Source organism: Xenopus tropicalis, chromosome 6, assembly GCF_000004195.4.
Source record: "Xenopus tropicalis strain Nigerian chromosome 6, UCB_Xtro_10.0, whole genome shotgun sequence".
NCBI classification, from domain to species: Eukaryota; Metazoa; Chordata; class Amphibia; order Anura; family Pipidae; genus Xenopus; species Xenopus tropicalis.
In genome coordinates this window covers 128,522,145-128,545,114 of record NC_030682.2, presented here as the reverse complement: position 1 = coordinate 128,545,114, position 22,970 = coordinate 128,522,145, and the positions used below count along the sequence as shown (strand labels likewise).

The 22,970-nt window shown below is 38.2% G+C and overlaps 1 protein-coding gene across 2 annotated transcripts in view; it reads left to right on the top strand.

The window, feature by feature from the left end:
- vps13b (vacuolar protein sorting 13 homolog B) overlaps positions 1-22,970 on the top strand; it is a 508,026-nt gene that overhangs the window by 336,573 nt on the left and 148,483 nt on the right. For both annotated transcript variants that reach the window (XM_002934409.5, XM_012965216.3), the window contains exons 32-33: positions 4,835-4,961; positions 5,908-6,051. In XM_002934409.5, the coding sequence (XP_002934455.3) occupies positions 4,835-4,961; positions 5,908-6,051 (271 nt within the window). The remainder of the gene's footprint in view (positions 1-4,834; positions 4,962-5,907; positions 6,052-22,970) is intronic.

Genomic DNA, 22,970 nt, shown 5'->3' with positions numbered 1-22,970 from the left:
TGCCCTTCAGCTTTTGCAGATTTATAATAATAATAAAAATAATTATAGTTATTGTTTTAGTCCTTATATGCTCTCTGTGGGTAATAACTGGCCAGTAAACTGAAGATCCAGCAGAATTTATTATGGGATTTAGGTTTGGGAAGGTTCATAAGTATGTGTGTTTGTAACTTATTTAGTAAGCAGTAAACCTTGTGCTTAGCTCGGAATTTGCCTTATTCGTCGTGATTGAATATTCAGTGATGGTCAGGCAGTAAATCATTGCTGAGAGTGACCAGACAGTGATCCCTCCTCTGACATGAGGATGAGCAGTCACTAGTATGGATTGTTTCTCCCTTGCCAATTGCAGTTGTTAGAAAATAAAAAAGCAGCAATTTGTTGGCCCGAGAGTATGAAAATATATCTAACAGATGGCCTCCGTCAGCGCAGAAAAGCAATGCTCTCTTGTAAATGACCATGTCATACTTTAGATCCCTATAAAGGAACAAGGAACGACAGCTCCCTGTTCATTTTCTTCCACACCCTCTCCTTTAACTCCAGCTTTTCGGACATTCTCCAACTTCCCCTCAATAACAGCTGTGACCTTGGTATTCTGTGTTTTGGGTGGAAGATGTTGAATGGCTTCCAGTCTCTGCTCTTTATACATTTCTCCATCTAAAAATAAGATTAAAACAGTTGTAACAGTATGCCTGAAGTTCTATTCCTATGGCATTAGCTGGTGGGGGATGTAGCTAGCTTGTACCTTGTATATGGCAGCACAACTTGTTCTCATTCAGTGCAGGTCTATCTGTTCTCTGCTCAGCTCCTTTCCTCTAGGAACTATTCAACCTCCTGCTGTGGAACAGCCATTGAGAAAGTGACGTGCAAACCCAATGTCACTGTAATATGCTGTGAAATACACTGCTCTGCTGAAGGATTTCAGTTTGTTCTAGTTGTGCACAAGGCATTCCAAGCCATTAGGGGGACAGTGCAATTCCTCTACCCAGAAGAAAGAAGTGAATGGGGGCAACTTTGTAGACACAGAACTTCACTGCTAAAAGTCTTTCAATTGGTAGAGAAGCTCAAGGTATTGCATTTCTAGCTTAGTTTGTTGAATTTTAGTTTTCCTTTAAAGACACAGGTCATTGTAAAATGAGGCTTTAGCATGATGGAGGTAGTAATATTCTGCAACTGGTCCAGCCTGAAATTTAGAGCTGTCTGGTTGCCAAAATTGCTGACCAGATTAATGCTATAAGAACACTTGTTTGTTTTCATTATCGATTGCCAAGCTAGTCAGGTCCTAATTTTCTCCTGGGTGGCTAGGGTAAGTGACCAGTTTTAATTCCCAGCTGGAGGGCTGCAGAACAGAAAGTGAGATTGATTATAAAAATAAAAAAATTAAACAAGAAATAAAAAAGACCTGCTGAAAACTTCATTTAAAGAACACATTATACTAGCATTTCATTTCAATTAGTACCAGAGCCCGGCCAAGAGCTACTGGTGTGCAAGGCAAGTACTTATTTTCCCCACTTTAGCCGGCTGCTCACTAACCACAAAAGTGCCCCCTTCTGCTCACTACTCCCCTTTGTTACGCCAGTCCCGCTGCTTTCTCACCCATAGACTACTTCTGCTTGGCTTTTTAAAGAAAGCTGTACCGCCAAACATGTAGGTCTCTATAAATTAAATACACTGCGTAGAAGAGCTCATATGTAAAACCCTGCTTCATCTAAATATACCATTTTCATAAAAATTTGCTTTTTTTTGTAGTACAGGTATCGGACCCCTTATCCGGAAACCCGTTATCCAGAAAGCTCCGAATTACGGAAAGGCTGTCTCCCATAGACTCCATTTTAATCAAATAATTCAGAATTTTAAAACTGATTTCCTTTTTCTATGTAGAAATAAAACAGTACCTGTAATTGATCCCAACTAAGATATAAATAATCCTTAGTGGATGCAAAACAATCCTATTAGGTTTAATTAATGTTTTATTGATTTTTTTAGTGAACTTAAGGTATTAAGATCCAAATTACGGAAAGACCCCTTATCCGGAATACCCTTGGTCCCGAGCATTCTGTATAATGGGTCCTATACCTGTATTTGCCATTAGGTACTCCTTCATAGAAAATTGTCATTTTAATTACAAAGTGCCGCCTCCTGGGATCATACGAATTACGGTGCACACAACCAAGGGCACACATACATGCTAGGCCCATCAGCCAATGAATGGACAGAGTTCTGCCTTTTATTCCCACACTACTTCCTGTTACAGTTAGAGCTGCATTATTTCCTGTCAGCTGATCTCTGAGGGAGCACACAGCCCATCACTAAATGGTGGCTCAGAGGAAAGGATGTAAAAGGGCAACATTTAGTGGTATATATATTCCAGTTTGGTGAGATTCTTTAACAGGCCTCTTAATAGGATATAAACAATCTGCTGGTTATGTATTCTTTCTGGGGATATAGTTTGCCTTTAAGAACTTTAAGTATGTCAGGGCAGCAGGAGCACACTTTATGCAATATTTTTTTCTATTGCACCACCACCCACCAAGGGAGATTCAGATACAGTACCAACACAAAGAGAATTTGACACAGAGAAGTAATTTGTGTTTTAGGAATTGCTAAGCTAAGTGGTATGTAGTACATTTAGATGTCTGTGTTTGTTGTGTGTAATGATGCTTGAAAAATAACAGTTTGTTAAGAAAAACAAATGGTGCACATTACTTGAGAATTAGTCCCCTTGTGCTTGTGAGTCATTTTCCCTTCATTAAATGCCTGTGAGGGAGGTAATGTTATGGTAGATAGGAATACGTGATTCATTGGTGTGGTGTAAAAATGGTTTGGAACCATGTTACCCTTAGGCTTAGGGAAAACCTAGGGAGTTGGTCAGCCTGGGAGACAAAGGAGGCTTCGGCAGGTTGAAACTGTAACTGGGCCAGGAACAACTTCAAAGAAATTAGGGGGGCAAAACTAAAAGATGAAAAAATATACATTTAGCTATTTATATTTCTAGTAGACAAATTGGAAATGAATGCTATAGGGCCCCCTACACCTAGTTATGGTTATTGCACAAATTCTGCAGTGGGGGTTTTAGGCAGTGTCAGAATAGGCTTTTGACAAATGTCTTATTCCTTAAGTTAAGGGGTGGCCAATCATTTCCTGCTTTTTATTTTTGAGTAGCTGCTAGTTATGCCACTGCTTGAGTCCTTTTGGAGCATACCTGCATATCTTTCCAAGAGATCTGTTAATGAACCATTTGTTAATATATATTTTCATACCCAGCATGCACTGCATGTTAATACAGTTGTTTGTTTTATTAAATTCTGCTATTTTGGGGAGTTTCCCATTTCAAATGTGAATCCTCAAACTCATGAGGTTGTTCAGTAAAATCTAGTGTACGGGTTGAAAAATTAAAGTGCGTGTTTTATTTAATGAAGGAGCTTATGACATGGATTCAGTTCTTTTCTCATTTCTCTTTTCTTTGTCCAGAAGCCATATTTTGCAATAATGCTATATCTTGTTCAGTTCATTTTCTATAAATGTAAGTTGCCATAAATGTGTGTTGCTGTCCAAGAAACCCTGGCACGCAGGGAAGAGCAATTACCCTTTCTGTTTTAGTTAAACAAGCAAAATGTTTGTTATTAAACTAATATGCACTCCTGGGTCGGCTGTTATACTGTCTTTCTTACCTCCTCTAGTGTATAATGTGTGCATTAAACTAATAGCAAAACTATAGTTATTAAATAGGTCCCATATGTGGGTGCGTTTGCCTTCACTATTTCTGCCACACTAGGGTTTCATAGGCCCATGGAACACAGGGAGATTAGTCTCCTGCAGTTACATTTGGACTAGCATGGGTGGATAGTTCTACCTGAAATACATTTAGCCTTAATGCATTGGTGGAGACCAAAAAAGGAGCCCCCATGCTGTACAGGTATATCTCCTTGGCTCCCTTTTGAAATGGTTCTGACGCTGCCTTGTTTCTGCATGCCTGTGATAGTGAGATTATTATTATTATTATTAACATATTCTGCAGCGCTGTACAATAAGTGGGTTTCATACATTGCACATACAGAGTAACATATAAAGCAATCAATAACTGATACAAGAGGTAAAGAGAGCCCGGCCCAAAAGAGCTTACAATCTACAAATTGGACTGTTGGCTTCTCAGGGACAGGAACTTATAAATGACTGGACAATGGGCTTAAATTAAACCAAACTATCTGGAGATCTTCTTTCTGGTGCTATGGATATACTGAGGAAATTATTGATTAAATTATTGAGTACTGTCTTTGGGTAAATCTGTTTTTATAACCCACCCCTGACCTGTTCAATACCTGTGTTAAGTTAACCTTTTTTCCATCTCTAAAATGACTCTAAATAGTGCCCAAAATAACAGACCTTTCTCCCTGCGCCTAGTCTCACTCAGAATCAGCTCAGTTTCAGCTCTCTCAGCTACTTCCTAGTCTAATGTAGAGCTCCACCCCTTTCCTTTTCTGATCTCTCCTTCTCTCTCTGACTGTGCAGAAGATGGAAGAGGTGCCACCTGTGCATTCTTGCTGCCTCTGCTCCAATGGAAATCAAACAAGTATTTGCAGTAGGCACCTCTTCGACCATCTTCACAGTCAGAGATGGAGAGACCATCAGAGAAAAGGGGGTGGAGCTTCACACTAGTCTAGGAAGTAGCTGAGAGCTGAACTGGAGCTACTTGCTGGACAGAATCTGCATGGGACTAAGGGCAGGGAGAAAGGTATGTTATTCTGGGGCTGCATAGAGTCTATTTGGGGACTTATTGTTTAAGGAATTCGGATTTCCTTTATATTGCATAATGTAGTGAATTTTCTTTTGTATTTCTTAGCATCAGGCGACATCAAGAACGAAGAGCATTATTAAGTCCAATTCTGACCGACTGTACAGTGAGAATAACGGCAGCACCAGCCATAATCTTTACTAAAATGGTTTCACCCGAGAACATGCAGACTGAGGTGGGTATCTCATTTAAGCCTTTCCATGCAATATACCATGCAATTCTATTCCTCCTCCAATCATACACAGAGTTTTATCAGCTAAAACCAGTGTATTCATATCCTATCCAGCTGCTGTCTCAAGGATGTCCTACCTGTGGCCTTCTCCCCCCTAAAACTTTTTACTGCTAAATTGTGCTTAGTACAGGGGATACCTATTCAAAGTTTTGCTTTGCTGTGATCCTTTCCAGCTGGATGCAAGGCTGAGTGACACTAATCATACCCATGATGTTAGCTCTGGTTATCAGGTTAATTAATGCTATAATTAGCACTTACATCTTTGCTATAGGATAACAGTCTGATCATATCTAGCCTTGTTGTGCACAAAAATTATCTCAAGGGAGAGGGTTATTTGTTTATCATAGTCTTTTAGACATGAAATTCAGTAATCACCTTGTGCTGTTGGTCACTGTAGAAGTTTGCATGCTGGTCTCTCATTGCAGCCTCACATTCCATGCCTTGCAGCAAGAGAATATAGCAAATCTTTTTATGGTAAAATGTGGTTTTTTTAGCTACATTACATTGAGGTCAAACTGTTTTTAGTTCATAGCCCGTAATAGTATCTTTGGGGCATTGTCCTGTAATTCTCTAAGCAGATAGCAATAAAACTAACTTTAAATCTTCTTGTTCTGCAAGGCCCTTGGTAACACTGCACTTTGTATTTAACTGCTGGAATGGCTTGAGTATATTGAATGAATGCATTTTTCCCAGCCAGCCTTGTTCTCGAATGGAACATAAGTATTGATTACAAATGGAAATAACCTCTGTTTGACAGCTTTGGCACCCTTGGCCAGATATTTCAGGTGCTCTTGATTTAAAGTATGTTAACATGGATGTTTCCTGAGTTTGTTTAGTCCCCAAAGCGAGAGTAAACTAAAATGACACAAGATCTATATTTTCTCTCCAGGACATTCTAGTGTGTGGCCATTCCTTGGAAGTGAATGTGACCACAAGCTTGGATTTCTTCCTGAGTGTGGCTCAAGTACAACTCCTACAGCAGCTGGTGCAAGAGAACTTGCTCGGATTCGAAGAAACAGGCCTAGAAGTCGAGGTAAGCATCTCTTCTATAATATAACATAAGTATCAAATCTCATGTTTGATACACAAGTGTTCCCACAAGTGGCCAGAGCATATTGGATTTTGGCATATATGTATCTAAGCTTATTTCTGACCCCAACATGCTTAAAGTGGAAACTATATCCTATTTATTAGTATAATTTTGTTTCTAAAAATGTTTAGTGGAACACACTATACTGGGTTATTCCGCCTTGTTTAAATGCCACATAGAGTGTTAAGAACAAGTTCCTTCCACAATAGAAACAAAAGAGGGGCAATAAGTACTCCAGAAGGATCACACAGCCAATAGAATAAAAGCAAAAATGTGTCTGCCATGGTCCTATATATTTCATGCAAAAAAGGCACTTAGTCATGGGCCTTTTGGGTACGAAACATGTAGGCCCATTGGAGATGTTCACTTATTAATTCAACTTTATAAAGGACATTTTTATTTTTTTGGCCTTGTGGTCTTCCTGGCATGCCTGCTGTGGCCCCCTTAGTTTCTATTGCAGATGGTTATTTGATTCCCAAGCTGAGAGTCTGGGACTTGTGCACCTTTTCCTTTCGGGTCGGTAATAAGAAAACGTTCCTGCCATTGCATTATACACCTCTAAAGAAAAATGAATGTTCATATAAATGATACATTTTGTGCAACCTTCTAGCACCAGCAATTCAACCTATGAAGGCTGTGCAGGAGGAACAATTTGCCAAAAGTTCGGGCTTGATTGCCAAAGTAATTAAAGTTAGGGCCGCGCAAAAAAGCTTTCTATGTATTTACCATTTAACAGTATCCATATGACTTTGGTCATGTCCTGTTCCAGGTACAGATAACAGAAATATCACACTAATAGTAATAGCAGACTTATAACCTGGCCTGTCCAGACCCACCTCCCCCAGCTGACAGCTCGCATTGCCCTTTCATTTTGTAGGAAAAAGCTGAGTTTGAGCTGCGGAACCAAAATAAAATCTGTTCCGTGACTCTGCAGCCTCCAACAAGAGAAACGTTTGTATGTCTTTATAGCTGTGTCCTTAAAGAACACGCAGGAATCCTTGTGGTTTGCAGGAAGTCTCCATTTTATGCTTTGTATGTCAGTATGTCAGCTTGTGTCTGTTCATGGAGCCCATAAATTAAATGTTCTCATCCCATAATAGAAAGCACCATTGTTCAAATATAGGAATGTTCCTCTTGCATCCTTTGTTTCCCAAATTCTACCGGCTAAAATAAATCATATGTGAAGAAAAATGGGATTTCTTTTGTGCAAGCAAGGCCTTAAAGATGCAGACATTATTTTCTACGCTTCAGCCGTTTCGGCATGTCATTACCGCCATAAATCACGGAACGGTTTACACTCCTGTATGAAAAGCATGGCGCTATTTAACATATTGTAATCTAAATTGTAGTCCCATTTTTATAAACATTTCATATAAACACATATATAAATCTACCCAACGTATTTCTTAGCAGGAAACGGCTTATTCCAATTATTTCATGAAATAATGGTTAAACTCGACTTAGCTTTAACAATAGCCCCGTTATCTTCCTGTGCAGTTTGTTTGCTTTCCATCGAATTATATTTACAGAATATTTTCATTTACTTTTTACAATAAAGGGAGAATGTTGCTACAGTCAGGAGAATGCACAAACAAATGACTTGGCCTTTAATATTGCATTTCGTTGGAATATTGTTTGCGTTGGAAATATCACCTCCGTTAATTCAATGGAAGGACTAACTTAATCCAGTAAGACGCAGGGCCCAAAATGCATTTTATAATGGTGGCAAATACATGTCCTGAAACATAGATGTGTGACATTACCACTACATGGGACTGTTTTCTGGCTATTTTAGGCCGAAAAAGACTCTAGAATCAGTGGCAGGATGTCTGTTGGCAGTAGTTAAAATGGGCAACCTTATCTGCCACATTTTTGTCTGTTAATCACCTGTATGTAACTACACTAGGTAAGCAATTTCCAATGAAAGGACTTGTTCTAGGCTGGGCCCACTAGGGGCTAAGCCAACTGGGAGTCAGCCAGTCAAACCCTGTCCATGGAATTACAAAACATCTGTGCGACAAAGTGTTCCATTGCCCTTAGGGCCACTGTTGCTTTGAGCAGTACAGGTATGGGACCCATTATCCAGAATGCTCGGGACCTGGGGTTTTCTGGATAATTTCCGTAATTCGGATCTCCTACCTAAAGTCTGCTAAAAACATTATTTAAACAGTAATTAAACCCAATAGGATTGTTTTGGCTCCAATAAGGATTAATTATATCTTGGTTGGGATCAAGTACAAGGTACTGTTTTATTATTACAGGGAAAAAGGAAATCATTTTTAAAATAGGAATTATTTTATTAAAATAGAGTCTATAGGAGATGGCCTTTCCATAATTCAGAACTTTCTGGATAATGGGTTTCCAGATAAGGGGTCCAATACCTGTACATTGTAAGTTTATGTTCTCATTATTATCACTCTTTGTTTGTTGGGCATCAGTATTTTCTCACTCCTAATAATAAAGGAGTTGCCATTGTTCTCCACCTGTCAGCATTGCCACCTGATGTTGCCCTCAAATAAACTAAAAGGGGATCCAAAGCTCCATAGATGCTAGACTTTAGCTACTGGGTGAAGGGTTGAACAGCTGTAATGCATATATACCTAAAATATCTAATGTGTCCAATATTCTCTTTCCATTCTATCTACATTCCCCACCATGTGCCATAGCAAATGCCCTTTCTGCCCTACCATAAAGCCAATCAAATAATATAGTTGTGATTTGTGTTGCAGATAACTGACAGTAATGGTATCTGCTGCAGTGTACCATATACTGTGCCACACAGTATAGATATGTGTTGATCTGGTATGTTCATACCACAGGCTACCTACTAATTGTCTAGAATTATGTTAAACTACAATGTTATTCAGTGCTATCATTGAAGGGTTTAAGTTGAATGTTTTTGTTGTTCTTTCACTAATAAAAAAGCCTCCGTGAGTTCATCTCTTGGAGTAATAAAATACACTGTTCAGGAATAAATCTTTCTTGCAGTCTTTGCTTTCCATATAAGGATTTCATTTCATACTTATAGTGAACTACTAATGAACATAAAGTATGTGCTCATGATCTGCTCAGTATTATGACCAAACACAGAATATCAGATGATGGTGAAGACATTTCAAGCATATTAATACATGTTTCACTAGAGAAGGCTCCTAATATGATTATTTATGTGGCTTTCCAACAAGTAAAGCCAACAACTGTGTGTTTAAAACATTAAAACATTTAGGTGGGGTATAAAACCCTCTGTCTGTACTAAGAACCTACAAATTAAAGTGTTTATGCTTAAATTAGTGTGTGCCAGGATCCTAGGCGTTTGAGGTGCACTGTGGTGCCCTAATATATTCCAGCCTAGCCAGCAGAGAAGAGGTGCCCCATGTCAGTGGAGAAAGACTGGTTCCCCATCTTAAGAAATACAGTTTTATAAATTAGGAATGTTTAAGGTAACCAAGTAAAAGGGACATCAGGCAGTCAGGGCAGCCAAGCTTGAGGTCTGGGGGCTGGGTGTGATCATTTCTATTGCCTTCACTATCATGTTTGTAATACACAAGGGCCAGGAATAATAAATATATATTAATATATATAAGTTAGTGGTAACAACTTACAGAAACTTGTGTATTATAAATTATGTAATCCACCTCCCTGTAGTAAAATATGAGGATATTAGAGGTCACCCGGGAATCCCATGACCTGTATATTCTGTGCCTTTATCATTGTGCCTTTATATGGTCCTGGATTTCCTTAGTGAATTATATACATTTTATATTCCCTGTGTATAATTTCTACCTGAATATTGGCAAACTATGTCAAAATAAAGGACGCCACATTGCTTTAAAGTGGACCTGACACTCAGACATAAAAAGCTGTATAATAAAAGCCCTTTTCAAGTTAAACATGTAACCCAAAGCCATTTTTTTATTAACACATCTATACCCATTATATAAGCAATTAAAAGTCCCTGCTGTCAATCATATAATGCCTGACCCGCCTCTATGCCTTAGGCATAGGGGTGGGGCAGACAGTTACTTTCACTTTCAATTCAGAACTTTTTAGGCGCCACTGCACTCCTCACATTCCCCCTCCCTCCTCACCATCTAATTGTGTAACCAGCGCATGGACTTGGGCATCAGGTCCCCCCATACTGGCACAGAAACAGGGTGCACAGATTGCCTCAATAACAGTGTCCACAAAATGGAGCCTGCCTGTTTTTTGGAATTGGGAATTCCAGTGCTGAAGGAAATAAGTTTTAAAAAATTTATATAGTGTTTATTTTGCCTCGACAAACACAATAGAAAACAATTTGACAGGTCCCCTTTAAATGGATTCTGGCAATGTAAGAAAAAAAAAAAAAAAAAGCAGCTGGCACGTCATCCCAAGGAATCAATAGGCCTCTTGGTTTGCCCCCTTTACTGAACATTCAACAGCTAGAGAACCAGTATATAATATAGGGTACCTGCTTGCTCAATACCTACTCAGTATGCTGCTGTTTAAAATACACAGTTGGCTGTAAATATCCAAACACATGAGTTTTTATAAACCAATTCAAAATGTCTTTGGCTAACAAACATCTGCTGGAAGTGGTTATTAGCTGCACGTTTTGGGATGTTCTTCTCTGATTGACTTATGGTGCAATATTCAAGTCTTTTTTTCTTTTTTTTTCCCCTATCCTAGCTTCGGTTGAAACTACCAGGATAAGTGTAGAGTCTTGGTGGTCTCTGTCAAGTTCACAGCAGACAAACATGCACAGTGCAACTGATCCTACCATTTGAGAGGTCACCAAGTGACTAAGAACAGACACAAAACGTGTAACCCAGAGGTCACCCAAAGCCTTTATTGAACTGTTTCTTTTTCTTCCAGCCTCTTTTAAGTTTAAGAAATTAACTTGTCGGTCAGCATGTTAGCCCTTTGAGTACGAGGCCACTTTATCAGCATATTCCTGAGCAATCTAGAGGGGGAGCTAACCAACTCATTAGCTCAGTATTTGAATGACCTGCTTAAGCATTGGGTTGCTTTCATTATATACACACCAAACACATTGCTGGGCCTGAGACAAGCGTGGGAAGCCTTACCTACGTGGGTGTCTATCAAATCACTCAACCTTTTTTTTTTTTATATAGAGATTTTTGCCAAAATGACAGGGCTTTGTGCAAACAACACTCCCATTCTTATTTATTAGTCCCCATCTTGTGTTACTGCTTTCTAGGCACACAGACCTTCCAGTCCTACAAGCTACAGAATACAGGGCATGTATGCATCTGGTTACTCTGCAAATACAAGGGTAATAAATGACATAATCTGAAAGAAGAAAACTGGGCAAAATTTAGCAGATTTTTTTTCTGATAAATTCACTCTGGGGCCAGATTTATCAAAAGCTGCATTTCCCTTTGCAGATTGTGTCTTTCCAACAGGTAGAATTCTATCTATCTATCTATCTACCTATCTATCATCTATCTATCATCTATCTATCTATCTATCTACATATCTATCTATCTACGTATCTATCTATCTATCTACGTATCTATCTATCTATCTATCTATCTATCATCTATCTATCTATATCTATCTACGTATCTATCTATCTATCTATCATCTATCTATCTATCTATCATCTATCTATCTATCATCTATCTATCTATATATATCATCTATCTATATCTTTCTTTCTTTGGTATTTGGTATGAGTACAGGTATGGGACCTGTTATCCAGAATGCTCGGGACATGGGGTTTTCCGCATAATTGATCTTTCTGTGATTTGGATCTCCATAACTTAAGTCTGCTAAAAAAAAATTTAAATATTGAATAAATCCAATAGGATTGTTTTGCTTCCAATAAGGATTAATTATATCTTAGTTGGGATCAAGTACAGGTACTGTTTTATTATTACAGAGAAAAGGGAATCATTTAACCATTAAATAAACCCAATAGGGCTGTTCTTCCCCCAATAAGGGGTAATTATATCTTAGTTGGGATCAAGTACAGGTACTGTTTTATTATTACAGAGAAAAGGGAATCATTTAACCATTAAATAAACCCAATAGGGCTGTTCTGCCCCCAATAAGGGGTAATTATATCTTAGTTGGGATCAAGTACAGGTACTGTTTTATTATTACAGAGAAAAGGGAATCATTTAACCATTAAATAAACCCAATAGGACTGTTCTGCCCCAATAAGGGGTAATTATATCTTAGTTGGGATCAAGTACAGGTACTGTTTTATTATTACAGAGAAAAGGGAATCATTTAACCATTAAATAAACCCAATAGGGCTGTTCTGTCCCCAATAAGGGGTAATTATATCTTAGTTGGGATCAAGTACAGGTACTGTTTTATTATTACAGAGAAAAGGGAATCATTTAACCATTAAATAAACCCAATAGGACTGTTCTGCCCTCAATAAGGGGTAATTATTTCTTAGTTGGGATCAAGTACAGGTACTGTTTTATTATTACAGAGAAAAGGGAATCATTTAACCATTAAATAAACCCAATAGGACTGTTCTGCCCCAATAAGGGGTAATTATATCTTAGTTGGGATCAAGTACAGGTACTGTTTTATTATTACAGAGAAAAGGGAATCATTTAAACATGAAATAAACCCAATAGGGCTGTTCTGCCCCCAATAAGGGGTAATTATATCTTAGTTGGGATCAAGTACAGGTACTGTTTTATTATTACAGAGAAAAAGGAAATCATTTTTAAATATTGGAATTATTTGCTTATAATGGAGTCTATGGGAGATGGCCTTTCCGTAATTCGGAACTTTCTGGATAACAGGTTTCCGGATAAGGGATCCTATACCTGTATTGGCAAAAATCTGTAAACTCTAGCCAAAAACACAAAAAAATCTCATCTTGTTCATAAAAGAATTACTCAAAGGGCACCTTGGAATATTTTTGCAGGGTAAGAAAAGGCGTTTGACTCTTTTCATGCAAATAAAAAAAATGTTAAAAATGTAAAATAATGTACCATTTTTATATTACAATATAGTTTTATTTTCTAATTGCACCACAGCCTTTTCATCTTATTCTCTCTCAGTAGAACCTTTTATTTATTCCTAGGGTCAGTGAAATTAGCAGCCAGATAGGAGTTTCAACTTTTACCATGGAAATAATTCAAAAGTAGAAAAATTAAGAATTTCAGAGCAGTGATTGACCGTTTAAAATGTCCCTCGTGCTGCAAGTTAATTTTAAGATAAACTGCCCCTTTAGATTATTTTGGAAGATGCCTTTAAGACAGTCTCACTGTGACATTATGTACATTGTTGGCAATACCCAACATTTTTTGTAGAAAACCCAGATTTTCAGAATTTGCGGCACCTCCTTCACTGTTTCATGCTAAAACTCCTAAAGTTTGATCTTTTGCTTCAGGGATCTTGGCCAAAAGAAGTTAAATTGTTTTGCTGATTTTACAGAAAACATATGTTTTTGGTCAGATAATCTTTTTTTTTTTTTTTTTTTTTCAAAGTTTTGCCTGAAATAAAAAAATATTTAATAAAAGACTTTATGATTTCCCTCTAACAGAATTAAATTTTTTAGCTTTTTCAGACCTTAGCCACACCCAGAAATCGATTCTATTTGCTTTAACCACTAAAGCACCAAGATGAACCTTGTCAAATGGTTAAATCATTGGGAAGACAGAATTTATATTGTGCTATATAGAGGATTATCTATATCTTTTAGTCTGACAGCAATATTTTGTTTTTTAAAGTCAGTAAATATTATTACAGGTATAGGATCCATTATCCAGAATGCTCGGGACCAAGGGTATTCCGGATAAGGGGTCTTTCCGTAATTTGGATCTCCATACCTTAAGTCTACTAAAAAATCAATAAAACTTTAATTAAACCCAATAGGATTGTTCTGCATCCAATAAGGATTATTTATATCTTAGTTGGGATCAATTACAAGGTACTGTTTTATTATTACAGAGAAAAAGGGAATCAGTTTTAAAATTTTGAATTATTTGATTAAAATGGAGTCTATGGGAGACAGGCTTTCCGTAATTCGGAGCTTTCTGGATAACGGGTTTCCGGATAAGGGGTCCGATACCTGTATTAACATTTATTTATAAAGAGCCAACATATTCCGCAGCGCTGTACAATAAGTGGGTTTCATACATTGGACATACAGAGTAACATATAAAGCAACCAATAACCGATACAAGAGGTGAAGAGAGCCCTGCCCAAAAGAGTTTACAAAATATGATGCCTGATAGATGGGATATGAAGTTTACAAGAGGTTAATAAATACTGACTTTGGAGTTCTGTAAAACCGATCCCTCAGATTTTTCCAACATCATGGAATATGACATTTTCTTTTGCATTCTGGCCTGCATGGAACTATTTGCCTATTCCGTAATACTTTTAGGCACAGAGTTCAATATTTTATCTTTAGATCACACCATACAGTTCTATTTGTGTGAATTTTAAAAACTTCTATGTTCATTTAAGACTTATGGGTGCTTTCATTATTTTGTAAAATATTACATATTAGAACACATGTATAGGATCTGTTATCCTCAAGGCTCTGTCCTGGGCCCCTTACTATTTTCTCTCTATACCTCCTCACTTGGCAAACTAATCAATTCTTTTGGCTTTCAGTACCACCTCTATGCTGACGATACTCAGATCTATCTTTCCTCTCCTGATCTCAACCCAGAGCTTCTAACTCGCGTCTCTTCCTGCCTGTCCGCTATCTCTACTTGGATGTCCCAACGTTACCTTAAATTAAACCTCTCTAAGACTGAACTGGTTCTCTTTCCCCCATCCAACGCCCACATTGTTCCCGAGGTATCTATAACGGTTAACAATTCCACCATCAGTCCATTAACAAACAACATGTTTCCTAAAGATTTTTTTTTTCACAGTTTCATATTTTTTGTGGGTTTTTGTCAGCTTGCACCGATTTTTTTTGTGTAAATTGAATATCTTATGAAACCATTTTTTGAAATTCACTGTTATTTTCCTCAGCAAAAATTTGAGCCGATCTGAGATAGCACAAATGATTAAAGTCTATGGGCAAAAATTGTTTGTGAATTCAAATACCAAACAAAATTTCAACTGGCACTTGATAAGTTCTCACAATATATATCTATGGGACTTTTTTCGATTTTTCGTACATCTTCCCCAGTGTTATTCAGATGGACACAAGATAGAATATCTTACAGACATCACTCATTAGATTAAGTAAGCAAAAATGTACTCAGTTGCCACAGAGGCCAAGGTCAGAGGCATAAAGAAGATTTGTGAGATAAAGGGGAAGCAATATGCATTTTGTGCCTATTCCAGGGGAAATAGATGGAAGCCATGCCCCAGATCTTCTCCCATCCTGTTACACATTTCTCCTTCCCCGTGCCACAAATGAATAGTGACCTGCCAGGTACGGATGGGAGGAACCCATACACTGTCCTATGAACAGATCCTTCCACCCACTTTCCACTGATTTGATTTCCCTTCATTCGTACAATGTTTACATTTTTTTCCTTTCTGTCTTTCAAACCCACTTTGGCTATGACAGCCTGTCAGCACGTCGCTCGGTGGTTATGATAACTACCAAAAAAAATCTATGTATAAATAAAAATATCTTAGACGGGAGGAGATAAAAATAGCTGTGGAAATTTTATCCCAACTGTAAATTGTAAGAGACTTTTTGTTTTGATAATCCTACAACGTTCATTTAACATTTTGTGCTTAGTAGGGAAATGGAAACCTAAGATTTATTTGGTTTGCTGTCAGTTAGGGCTGCGATTGATCTATTTAAGGATGAAGACATCTGAGGCTGCAGTTCCCAGTCCCCCAGTACAGGAGTTCAACCCTTTCACTGCAGGAGCGTTTGAGTATTAAGTATTTTCCAGGGCAGAATAATTTTTTTCTTTTTTGGTTTCTGGAAAAAAGGGACATAGTAATCATAACGGCAGTCAACTTTTTTTTAATAGGTTTTTCTTCTCTTCCAAAGCAATATATATATATATATATATATATAATATTGAGAGAGAGCAAAAATTGGAAGGACAAAATCAACTGACATTATATCAGAAATGTAGTCCCCATTAATAGTATAGTCTCCTATAAAAGGACTTGGCAAATGGCAATAAAATCAAAAAGCTCACATCAGGTTGGGCAATCAAACCATAATTAGCTGAATTTATCTTACATCTGAGATATAAGAGTGTATTCTCCCTTAACCCAAATTGGCATTGGAAGGGCCTGGGCTCAACCTCCAGGGAATGCCAAATAGAGTCTGGTTAGATTTATTACCCAACCCATACATATCATGACTGCTCTCTACATTCACAACTTGCACAGAGAAATATCAACTGCTTCAGATTCAGACTTGGTAGTGATGTCCCAGCAGGAGCAGATCATATTGTGTTCTATTGTAATTCTGCCACTTGTGAATTATTCCATAAAAAAGTCTTGTTTGCCCAGGGCTAGTAACCCATATGAACCAATCAAATTGGTGACTAATCTCTCCGTGGGCCATCACCCTAAAGTATAAAAGACTTCAACTATAGATAACTCATTATGCAGCATTTCCTTTACCACAATCCTTTCCTGTCAAACTGAAAATATTTCATGTAATTTTCAAATTAGATTTCATATATCAGTGCCAAGATATCAAACTAAATTTCTTGTGTAGTTTACCCTTTAGACTGGTGATTCCTAAGGACTTTCCCCTCAGGAGCATAGAGCAGTGGTTTGTGGGGCTCAGTCTGAAGGCCAGTTTAGGTGAGATTTGTTTCGCTAAATATACCTGAAAACCCAGATTGTTACCAGTTAGGGTAAAATTTGGGGTTAAAACTTGGCTTTTCTATAAAATATTGGAACTAGTGCTAAATGACTGATGTATTATTAGCCTATGTATGTAACCTTGTTGTCAGCCAAGAGGGACCCTGATAAAGGTGGGACCTTCAAAGGGAACTTTAACTCAAAAAATCCGATAATCACTGCCATGGCCTATAAAGCCCTGATACACCTTAAATTTCTACTTTTTCTTTTTCCTGTGCTATGGAACATTATTATTGTGTCCCTTCTGCTCTCCTATTGGTTTAATATATGTCACTAAATATTTCATTCCTTTTGCTGTGGGAATAAAGAGTCAAAACACTTAAACTGAACACACCTGCTGCCTTAGCAGGTAGTACATTGGTAGTACCCCCAAAAATATCCTGCCTTGTTATATTCAGGGGTGTCCAACCTGCAGCCAAGTGGTACAGCCTAGGAATGTGATTGGATGCTGGCCTGGTCACACTCATTGGGGGTAGCATGTATGGTGTTATTACTTGTGATAATCCACCTGTCTGGGTTACTCACAATCGGAAAGAGAGACTTGCACGAGCAGTGCTTTGTTTCCCTGTTTGTAGTTTGCATAGAGATCGGATGATCAAACAGGAAAATTTGTAACATTACCTGCCAGTAAATTCTGTTAATGAATCTGGAAACGTGTCGTACCTCTGTGTGTAGAACCCTCTACCCCAAGTATGTGCCAGGGAGAACGGATGTGTTCCTGAATGTCCCCTATGGCTTATATAAACTATTGTTGTATTTTTGTTTCAGGCACAAAGTTGCACATTCTTTGTTGTCAAAGGTGTATTCTCAGCGGAGGCAAAGCATGACTAAGATTTCTTTGATCTAAGAAATTCATAAATGTGCAGTAATTTGCCCCTTGGCTTAAGTCCAGTTGGCAGACATCATGTGGTACAGTGTTTAACTCAACTCTTTTTCACGGCAAACATAAAAGAGCCCCTTTGATGGTGATTCTAAAATACTCAGAAGTGCATTAATTTGCCAGCAGGGCATGTGATTAATGAATATCTATGTAACAAGGGTCTTAGGGTTAAGTACCCAGATAATTGAACGAACAGCTCGGTGTATTCAGGTTTATAAATGTTTGTGTTTAGCAGACATGATATTTAAGTTAGCTCTTTGTGTATAGAACTAATCGGCTTTGAGAAATATAGAGAAATGATGTTTATAGTTCTGCCTAAATATGTTCAAAAAGAAAAAAAGTCCAAGGTCTGCTAATAGATTTCATTTGTACAGTGATTACTTGCCCGTAACATTTACTTTTGGAAATATATGATAAGTGAATACTTTTTTTTTTTTCTGGCTCTTTTTTTAATTTTGCCAAAATTTCCATTGTCACTCAGGCTGACTGTCACAGTCTTCCTTATTAGCTCCCATGACCCTCCTATTGGAGTCATAATGGATTGGGACCTTCCAGTCTCACTGGTGGGCATTTTACCACAGTGTTCTCCATGCTGGGCTACTTTCTTGTAAGGAGAAAACCAAATGAAGATGTTTTACACGTGTTTGATTAAGTACCATGTGAGTTTTATTTCACCTGGAATGTTCACATTGTATCAACCTTTTGTACAAATGTAATGCTTTTTCAATTACTTTTGGTTATGTACTGTTTGCAAATGTATCATTCTATAACATTGTATTGTTAAAAAAAAAAAACAATTAAGATGTTTTAAAGTGCTAGATCTTTTGTGGGAAGGATTCCAGTTATCCAGCATATTTTGGTACTTGTAATGGTCTTTACCAATATAACAAGTAGTATGAGAAATACAAAGTCCTAGAAGGTCCTTTCAGGGTCCATTTTCTAAAACCTGCCCCCGACCCATAAAGGTGACCCGCAAATTCCACCTGAACCTGCAGTTTGGCCCACATGGACCCTCTACCCGCACCAAACCTACTTGTTTGCTTCCTGGACCCCTCCCACGGCGTCAGGCCCGCGCTGTCTGTATTGCCTACCCCTTTTGGTCTACATCCAAGTTAGGGGATTGGAGGGACCTCGCCTAATGAATACAGTGCTTCCCAATGCAGGCAGCACTGTATTCATCAGAGCAGCTACAGGTTTCTGTTCTCCAAAATAGAGTACATTGCCCTGCAGCAATTCAGGACGAGTGGAAGGCAGGTGCAAAGTACAAATAATGGCCAATTGCGCCTGTTTCTTTGCACTTCCATTATGCAAATTGTATATTGTATATATCCTATTGTATCTGCACTTCTGGTAGCTTTGTGCACTATAGATTTGCTGGACAAACATAACTGTTTTGAGGCTTTAGGAATGAAAAATGATGACACCTCTGGCCCATGAGCAACTTGTGTGCGTATGAAACAAAGCATCATTTTAAGCAACTTCAGATAAATGCAAACATTTCAATGGTTTTAAACAGATTTGTACATACAGGTATCGGACCCCTTATCCAGAAACCCATTATCCAGAAAGTTTGGAATTACGAAAAGGTCATCTCCCATAGACTCCATTTTAATAAAATAATTCACATTTTTAAAAATGATTTCCTTTTTCTCTGTAATAATAAAACAGTACCTGTAATTGATCCCAACTAAGATATAATTACCCCTTATTGGGGGCAGAACAGCCCTATTGGGTTTATTTAATGGTTAAATGATTCCCTTTTCTCTGTAATAATAAAACAGTACCTGTACTTGATCCCAACTAAGATATAATTAATCCTTATTGGGGCCAAAACAATCCTATTGGGTTTAATTTATGTTTAAATAATTTTTTTTATCAGATTTAAAGTATGGAGATCCAAATTACGGAAAGATCCCTTATCCGGAAACCCCCAAACCCCGAGCATTCTGGATAACAGGTCTCATACCTGTATTGCACTTGAAAGCAGTGTTAGTGTAACCCTTTCTGTTCTCTTGTTCTGACATTTGAAACAATGTAGCAGGAGTCAGTTCTCCCCCAGGTTTGTTAATCGGCTGCATAGGCTTCTGCTACATTGTTTAAGGCATTAGGAGCAGAGTTGCAGAGAATGAAAACAGCCAGACAACAACTACTTTCAGCTGGGAATGGGAAAGGCTGTGGGGTGCATGGCACATAATATGAAGCAACATTCTTGTGCATTTTCAAACACTGGTAGTGTGTGGAAAACTATGTAGAATAGTACCAGGCAGAAGCAAGGGCAATGTGAAAACCGCATGTGCCATGGAACCTGGGGGTCTCAGTGATGGGGATGCTATTGTACATGTTGCTGCTTTGCAATGCTGGAGTTCAATGCCAACATGAGCACTATCTGCAAGTTGCTTGTATGTTCCCCCTGTGTCTGCTTGGGTTACACCCAGGCACTCCAACACTCCAACATGCAGGCTAATTAACTGGCTCCCAGTAAGTCTGACCCTAGTGTGTGGGGGTGTTTATAGAGCTTTAGAGTGTAAGCTCCACTGTGGCAGGGACTGAAGCATAATCTCTGTAAAGTACCAGGGACTATGTCGGAGTTATATAAATAAAGGATAATATTATTAACCTAAAAGTTCAACTTGTTTTTTTAACATCCCCTTAAATATATTACATTACATTTGATTTTCTAGATAGTCTATCCTTATTACCTGCAGTACGTTAGAGTCACAAAGCACATGACTTGCACTCATAATATAATTGAACTGGGACTGAACTTTCCCTATGTGCTTTCTAAATGAGTCCCCCGAAGTCTAATTGCATGGATAAAAATGCTCAGCTACTCTGTTATCTGTTGCCTTGTCTGATGCAGGGTCTATTTCTGTTTTATAGTTTCCTGTAGTCTGGCTTATCTGTCTGTTGAACACTATTAGATCTGTTTTCCGTGCAGCCCTAATGTACTAACTGTCTCTGAATAGTGAAAAATTCCAACTCTTAGAGTGGGGACACTTCATTTGAAGGATTACAAAATATATAGGACTTTTTTTTCCCTCTGTGGTCTTTGGGCTTACTGCCAGGCCTATAAACAAACATGCTTTTTAATGTGTGCTATAGCTACTGTTACAGTAAAAGGATAGTTTGCTCTGATTGCACTGGTGGTTTGTGCCTCTCCATATTAAAGCGCTCGTGTTTACTCAGTTAATTCTGGTCCTTGTAAGATATAACCTTACATGGAAAACACTGACTAAAGCCTCTTCTGCTATCTGAACTCCAATCCATTTGTGATCTACCAAATTAGCCCTCCGTGATTCATTTGGGGCTAGACCATTTGAAATGAATCTGTCTCGACAGTGCAACTTGCTACTTCTGCACTTTCAGAGTGGGTAGCGAGAACACAAATTTCCAATTTTTAGGAATCATAACCAAACCATGTTTGACAGCTGCACAAATGTCCCTGCCAAGATGTTGGTCTGTTCAGTAGAACAGCAAGAACCTAATCCCAGCTAAAAGCCTCCTTACGTTGGGCAAAACATAAACTGCACACCCAGTATACACTATACATGTGTACAAGCACATATGGGATCTCGGGCTACAAAATGATCACTGTGTATTCAGTTTGCCATCGACTTTAAGGCACGGCCTATCACTGCCTTGATCATTTCAATAGTATCTGATCAGCATATGATCTATAGCTTATTTCTGAACCCTTGTGCATGAAGACTAGGATCTCATTATGTCCATTGATGTTTTTCCTTAATGCAATAGGGTAAATATAAATCATGCACAACTTTTTTTCTTTATACTAACTTAGCTACAAATGTGTTATGCATTTATTATATAATACATTATTTACAATGACCATTTGCCACCAACCATGGTTACCACATTGGTTGTCCCAAATTATTCCAGTTCCTTATGTTTAAATTGATAATGAATGTATTATAACTATTGTGGTGGGGGTGTTGTTTGTTTGTTTTTTGTAGAATTAGGGAATGAATGCCCTCTTGTTTCCTGTCAGCACCCCTCTGTTTTCGCAAGTTGAAAAATGGTCCCATTACAAAGCCTTTCTGTGACTGGGATGGGAAATCCCTTTACATTTGGAGCTTCCGATCCTTGATGAATTGAGGGCTTGGCTGCACTACATGTAGGGCAAAATCACTAAAGAGAAGGTGCTCAGGCCCAGTGGGATGCCTTTGGGTTGATACCACTCACCAATATATTGGACCAAGCAGTGAAGAGGGGACTGATAGAAGATTGGATCTGACAGCGAAAGGTTAATTTCCTGCAAAGCTGTTGTGTTTAGGTGAACAAAACTTGGTACTACTGTTGAAAGGGCAGTTCCAATGTATTGGCTTCTTTTTCTGCCTTTCCCTAGAGAGATGGTTGACCAAAGATGGGGCACAGGGTTATGGCAGGGCACTTGCGTTTTGACTGATAACCCCTTGTACTGTGCTTCATGTCTTAAGTAATATGTCAAGCAGCAAGGCCCACTCACAATCAATTAGTATTGAACTGATTGATATTGACTTAAACTGTCAGCAGAACTCTGGCCTCCATGCAGCACAGACGGCTTGTTCATAAGTTTAACCTAAATATAAACATTTACACTTCGAAACCTGCTCTCAAGGTCATAGGGTAGCCGAAATCCATATAGGTAGAATTTGTATTAATGTTTGTTCAAGAAACAAAGATTCTTTGAATGTGTTATTTTCTGGTGCCCAGGGTTTTTAAATGAACCTCTATGTTTGTTATAAAATGGCTTTGTGGGGGTGATGGTGGATGGTATATGCACTTTCACCCCCAGTTTATTGTGAACATAGTGGTGTCTATAAACTCTTCAGTACAACCACATCTAGAGACTTGTTTTTTTTGTTTTTTTTTAAAGGCAGGGTGACACTGGCAGCCCAGAGTACTAGAGCATCTCCCAAAGGGCCCAGACAATCATAAGCCCATCATAAGCAGATAAAGAAATATGTTTCCCTTTACTGGAAACAGAATGTGGCTCCTTTTCTCAGCATGTTAAGGAAGAGATCAGAGCATATCCCCCCCCCTTTCTCCCTGTTTAGACTGGAGGAGTAGGAGCTGATGGTGTGTTCCTTTCATGCTCCTTATCTGTGAATACTGCTTCTGGCTGCATCTGGATTTTCATTAAAAGAACTCTTACAATTGATGACTAAATCCATTTTCCACTGGGTAAGAACATTTAACAAAT